General features: G+C 35.5%; 1 protein-coding gene across 1 annotated transcript; it reads left to right on the plus strand.

Moving 5' to 3' along the window:
* Positions 1-223: 223 nt before the first annotated feature.
* On the plus strand, positions 224-1,270 carry LOC116416235 (meiosis-specific nuclear structural protein 1-like). The gene has a single exon (XM_031923916.1). The coding sequence runs from the start codon at positions 224-226 to the stop codon at positions 1,268-1,270; it is 1,047 nt and encodes a 348-aa protein (XP_031779776.1).
* Positions 1,271-6,974: the final 5,704 nt, after the last annotated feature.

A 6,974-nucleotide genomic window follows, 5' to 3' on the forward strand; every position in this document is an offset into this window, starting at 1 on the left:
AGTTTTTCTCATAATTAGCGATTAAATTAATAAGAACATAGTATATTACAGTGTAAATTATAGTGTGGGGAATAAGCGGGGATAATAGTTCTTGAGAATAATTGTACGGGCAGATTGTAAACGGCGTGCGAAGGGAGATATCCCGATTTGAGGTTAGGTAGAAGAGCGGGCCTCGTGTTGCGGTACGGAAGAAAAGGCGGGCGACAACGAGCTCAACGGCGAGATGACGGGCAGACCAAAGAAACTAACCAACGAGGATGTCAACCAGGAGGAGAAAAGGGAATCAAAGACGAGAAGCGCCAAAAACACGGGGGACTCAAAGCAACCGACGCTGGACAGCAGGGTGAAAAAGCTGGCTTTCTCGGAGAAGGAAAAGAACTTCAAGGAGAACATCGAAAACGAGGTAAAAAAGATTAGGCTAGAAGCGTTAGAGATAGAGAAAATGAAGACCGAAATGAAAGAGCGAGAATTACGGTTAGTTGAAAGGGTAGAAAAAGTAGAGAATAAAATGAAGGAATTAGAGGAGAGAATAAATGAGCGGGAAATTCAATGGCGCGAAACAATAGATGCGAGGTTAGAAGAGCTCTCCATAGAGGGCGCCACTGGCCCGGTTTCGTTGCGCGGTTCGACAAGGAGCCTTGCGAGCGGCGCCTCAGCGGGAAGCGATCAAACGGGAGTGAGCAATACGAGCCGTTGGAGTCGCGTGAGTTTTTCGGATAGGGACGTAATGCAAATGAAAAGGATGTTAGTTGAAAAGGAAAGGAGTGGGAATCAAAATGTAATTGTAATAAAGGGTTTAGAAATAGATGAAAATAAAGAACCGGTAAACGCAACAGTTGTTAAATTTTTGAAGGATAAACTAAACGTCGAAATTATAATAGGCAGTCATAATATAAGGGTTAAAGCAAAAGTTATTGTAATAAGGCTCAGAAACGCCAATGATAAAGAGACGATTATGCAGAACAAAAACAAACTTGCGGAGACGAAACTTTTCATTGATCATTACAGAAGCTACGAAGAAAGAAAAAGACAGGAAGAAATTAGCGCGTGGGTTAGAGAAAAAAAAGAGAAAGGTTTGCAGTTAAAAACTGGTTTCGGGAAAATTTTGTATAAGGACACGTGGGTTAGATGGGAAGATAAGGAAAGGCTGCTTGAGAGAATAGCCGCGGAAGAGAAAAGAGACAATGCAGAAAAACGGAGGGTATCGGCGGAAAGAAACAACGTAGAGGTTAGGGGGGAAAAACTCAATGATGGTTTGTCTTTTCATTAGGCCAGGAATGGAATCAAGAAGAAGAGGTTATAGAGAGGGTAGGAGGGGGTAATGCGAGAAAATTTATATTTTGGAACGTAGCAGGAATTTTTAATAAAGATAGAGATTTTTGGGACTACATCGAAAAAGGGGAGTTTATAAGTTTAGCAGAAACTTGGGTTGAAGAAAAAGACGCGGAAAACCTTAAAAAAATGTTAGCAAAAGAATCCGAATGGAGCCTGATACCGGCTAAAAAAGAACACAAGAAAGGGAGAGCGAAAGGCGGCTTTATAATTGGGGTTAAAAAAGATATAGAATTTGAAAAAAATAAAATTGGCCTTGTATGCGAAGAAGGGCTAATAAAATCAGAAATAAAAGATGGGGATCAAATAATTACAATATGGTCAGTATATAATTCGGGTAACAGAGACAAAATTTGGGAAAAACTTGATGAGATGGAATTTGTAGACGAAGGAGATATTATAATAGGAGGGGATTTCAATTCAGTATAGGAGAGGAGGGAAAAAACTATAACCTTAACGGGTTACTCGGGGTTGATAAAAGATGTAGTAAAGATAAAATAATAAGCAATGGGGGTAAAAAAATAGTAAATTTTATAGAAAGCAAAGGTCGGGTAATATTAAACGGTAGGACATCAGGGGATATGAAGAGGGCGAATTTACTTCCATAGGACCAAGGGGCAGCTCGGTAATTGATTATATAATTGTCAACGAAAAAACGAGGGATAGGATAATTAGATACATGATAGAGGAGAGGGTGGACTCGGACCATGCCCCTGTATGCGCAATGGTTCTAATGGGTAACCAGAAGAATTCTCTGAAAAAAGCAGCAATAGGCAATAAATGTAAAGAAGCGGTAGAGAAAGAAATACTATCTTGGAGTGAAGAGAACATAGCAGAATTTAAAGAAAAAACATCATCTATTGAAGGTGAAGTAAAAAGGGAGGACTCAGCACAATTTACCTGGGTAGAAATTAAGAAAACAATAAAGGAATTAGTTATAAAAAAGAAGATCAAAATAAAAAAATGGAAAATAGGTATGAAATGTTGGTGGGACAGAAGCTGTGCCAGAGAAAAGAGGGCTGTAAATAGTCTACTGAAACAATGGAAAAAAGGCTTAGTCCCCAAAGAAAAATATATAGCTAAAAGGAAAGAGTGGAGGGAATATTGTTATGCAAAAGAAAAACAGTATAAAGAAATGGAAGAAGCAGAATTAAGAAGTATAAAAAACGAGAATGATGTATGGAAATTTTTAAACAGATTCAGGAAAAGGAGAGAAAAAAAAGAAAACAACATCAAAGAAGAGGATTGGATAACGCATTTCAAAACCCTTTTACAAGGATCAGATGAGCGTCAACTGGGGGATAAAAGAAGAAAAGTAGAAATCTTAGCTGAGGAAGAGAAAATCACGGGTCTGGAAATTAAAGGGGCTTGGAAAATGTTGAAGAAGAAGAAAGCAGCGGGCATCGATGAAATCCCAAATGAAGTCTGGATCTATCGTGGAGAAGCACTGACGAATAGATTAATCTGTGTTTTAGGTAAAATTTGGGATGGAGATGACATGCCAGAAGAGTGGAAAACGGGGTTAATAGTACCTTTATATAAGAAAGGCGATACTAATGAGGCAAAAAACTATAGAGGAATATCCCTATTATCAACGGCCTACAAGCTTTACACGGAAGTCATACTGAGAAGGTTAGAAAATGAGGTAAGAGAAAAAAATCTGCTACAAGAAGGCCAAGCGGGCTTTAGAAAAGGAAAAGCAACACTGGATAACATCTATATCTTGAACTTTCTGGCGCAGAGGGCAAAAACAAGGAAGGTTAAACTATATTCAATATTCGTGGATTTAAAAGCAGCTTTTGATACAGTGGACAGGAAAATACTATGGGAAATTATGAAGACATTAGGAATCAGTAACTACCTGATAGAGAGAATAAAGGGCATTTATGAAGAAAACAAAGTAAGCATCAAGATGGAAACGGGGTTCTATAAAGAATTTTGGATTAACATGTTATTATAACTTTCTACATGCAAAAATGCACTGGGCACTAGAAATATAATTGACAAGAGTTAGTAGATTAACCGTACCAATCAATATCAGGAATATGACCCTGGTAACGCAGAAATTTAAATAGGCCAGGACTCGTTATTGTCAACGGATAAAGTTAAGACTTAACTGACCTTGTAAGATCTATTTAAATGTTAATTTAACCAATGTCTGCACAAAATTTTAACTGTCGAGTTGATTCAATAGCATTATAAATCAAATATAAACTTCTTTAAGATTCCATTATTAAATTTTCATTAAACTTCTACAATATTCTGATCATTATTTATAATGGAATAGTAAGTATACATATACAAAGCTATTATAACTTTCTAAACGTAAAAATTCAGTGGAAACTAGAAATATAACTGGCAAGAGTTTGCAGCTTAAGCGTGCCAATCAATGTTTGTAATATGGCTCTGGTAACGCAGAATTTCAGATACACCTGGACTCGCCAACATCAATGGAGAAAGTTAAGAGTACACTGACCTGGTAGCATGTTTTTAAATAACAATTAAAGCAATGTCTGCGCAAAATTTCAATAGTCAAACTGATTCTAGTAGCACTATGCATAAAATATAAAATTTTTCAAGAGTGAATTAAACTTTTATTAAACTTCCACAATTTACAGTATTTTAATCATTATTTATAATGCAACAATTATGATAGGCTCTTTCACTGCGATAAACTATAAAATGAATGTTTTTTTAAGTATCAGAAGTGTTGAGATCAGAAAGTAAACATCAAACTGATGATTGTTGTTGACGTATGCTTAACCTCTTTCACGAGTACTGGAATGATTTTTTTTTATACAAGTATATTTTTCACTTCAATAAGAACCTAAAACATGCAAAAATATCCTCTTTTCTTTATTATTATTTGTATGTTTACTTTATTTAATAGATTTAGTAGACTAACCAAACCAAAACATTGCTCTTTCACGGGTTTTAATAACAAATTTTTCTCGCAATAAATCGTTATTTTTTCATAAAAATGTCGTTTTACTTACCTAAATAATCCACTGGATCGCAATCCTTGATCACAATTATTTATTTAAATAGTGTGATTCAGCTCTGATCGCAGCGATTCACAACGTTGTTCGCAGCAGAAATACACACGTATTACACGTATAATACACGTGTACTACACCCGTGCTGGGTGCGTTAACCATAGAGGTATTATAGATAGAGTAGGGGAGCCATACGGCTGCCTGTAAGCGGAAACGTCCGACGGTTAGAAAGAGAGAGAAGATCGCGGTACCCTATCTGTCTCTCTCTACTGACGCATGCGCAGTAAAGGACAGCTTGTTATTATATGACAAACTCGAATAATAAAATCAAATTAACTTAAATACCCTATAAAGTTGTTTAAAGTAATGAAATATATATAACAAATTATAGCACAAAGCTGAAATAACTCAAAGCTTAAACCTTAAATTCTAAGCCCGAAGGGTTAGAGATGATCATAAATGATCTAATATCCACATCATGCACGTAGTATACCGGTAGCTTTGAGGACTAAGACGCGTGTATGATTTTGCTTTTGGCCTTGTGGTCTCAAGTTCAAATCTCGATAAAATAATTTTATTTTTTTGTGTGTTATGTTGTAAACGCATCATCAACTGCAGAAATCCAATCACAATAATTATATTCTGCTTTTCCGCGCTAACTGCGCATGCACGAGTAGAGAGAGAGACAGATAGGGTACCGCGATTGTCTCTCTCTTTCTAACCGAGGGACAGCTGGAGGCCTGGCTCCCCTGCTCTATCTATAATACCTCTATGGCGTTAACATCCCTGAATCTCTCCTCAAATCCTGGCATACAGCACTATTACTATATATTCCAATACGGCGTCATTTCAGATGTGCACAGAACGAGTCAATAATGAGTCCGCGTTCGGAACACACCTTGGATTCTTTACATCATGACTACAGGAGCCATACGGCTGCCACGCCATCTACGACACTTACGGCCGCGGCATGTGGTACGTCACTTGGCCTGCGTCCCCAATACGTGCGTGACACTGACAAGGAAAGGTACCCAACCCGAACTCACCGATTTTGATGATTTTCATATATGTTGTAGAACATAAAAAAATAAGAGACACGTATTTTTTTTTATCGGCTAATTTTCACTTTTAAGGGGTAAAAACCTCCCCTAAAGTTAACCCCCAAAAAGCGTTTTTTTTAAATATCTCGGCTTAAAATAAATATTTTTCAATGAAACAAATTGGAGGTTATTTCTTACAAAAAGAGCAAGTATTTCACGGTGATTTGAAGAGTAAGAGTAGCATCCCCTATTTTTTAGGGGTTGAAAACATATATTTTTTGGCATAATTTTATAATAAAAATGTTTAAACCGACTAAAAAAAATTGGAAAAAATGTTTAAACATCCTTAATAACAAAATTTAGTTGACGTCTTTCGGTGTTTTCATAAATATTACCCCTAAGGGGGTAAACCACCCCTAACACAAAATAACTGTAAATATGTAATTCAATACATAATATTTCGTAGAAAGTTTGTATATAGAGGTTTTCGAGGTCGCTGATTACAAATCTGTTATCAGATTTTGAAAATTCAAAATGGCGGATCCAATATGGTGGACGGAAATATCGAAAAAAAATTTTAACTTTCAAAAAAACTTGTTTACAAATGTGTGATCTTTGTAGCCTGTACATGTGAACTAAAGAGCCTTAAACCCTAAACCCCTAAAGAACAAATAGGCTAAATGGTTGTGCATTTTAACCAAACCACCTCAAATTCCTAAATTTGTAAACAAGAAAATTCTGTGTGTGAAGCAGTATTATAATTTCCGTAGAAATTGTTATCAGAATGTTATTGAAATTCCTTTATTGTAAATTCAACTTATAATGTATTTTTGTTTATAATATTAGAGTATAATAATAATCTACAATCTTTTATCTTTTGCCATAGTGCATTTTTTGTATTGAGCATAAAATATATTATTTTACGATGTTTTTACAATAATGGTAGTCCTCATAAAAGTGTTTAAAGCACAATGCTTTTTTGCACCAACCACATCGTACAATTGCAATGTTTGTGCACCCTTCTATTTCACAATGTGTTGCACAAGACTTTCCAAAACTGAAATCTATAGGATTATCAAATTTATCTGGTTTTTCATTGACGTAACCGCTTTTATACCAGGAATATTTAAACAAATCTATATATCTCGGTGAAGACAGTTGGTTGTGAACCAATGATTGAAGTTTAATTATATTATTTCTCACATGTAAATTCATATCATGATCCATTAACATTACATTATCAGAAAATGTTCGGACAAAGTTTTTCCAAATACGGAATCCATAGACATCAAGTGGTTGTATTTTTCCTGTGATTCCAGTTGGAATTTTTTTGTGTTAATAATTTTATTTTGTGGCATTGTTTCTTCTATAACTTTGTCACAATGACCACTCCAAGAATCAAGTAATAGTATTGAGTGATGGCCTACATAGGGATAAAATATTTTTTCCAACCAGATTTTGAAGTGATCTGCAATTAAACGACTTACTAATTAACTGATCAACGATATTACAATGTAAAAATTGTTATTAGTTCCCTTACTTGTTGTTAATTTTCCAGATTTGGATGCTTCCACGTACACGTTTTCTGGTCTAAATATGTTTTGTT

Source organism: Nasonia vitripennis (assembly GCF_009193385.2).
Source record: "Nasonia vitripennis strain AsymCx chromosome 2 unlocalized genomic scaffold, Nvit_psr_1.1 chr2_random0002, whole genome shotgun sequence".
In the NCBI taxonomy this organism is placed as follows: Eukaryota; Metazoa; Arthropoda; class Insecta; order Hymenoptera; family Pteromalidae; genus Nasonia; species Nasonia vitripennis.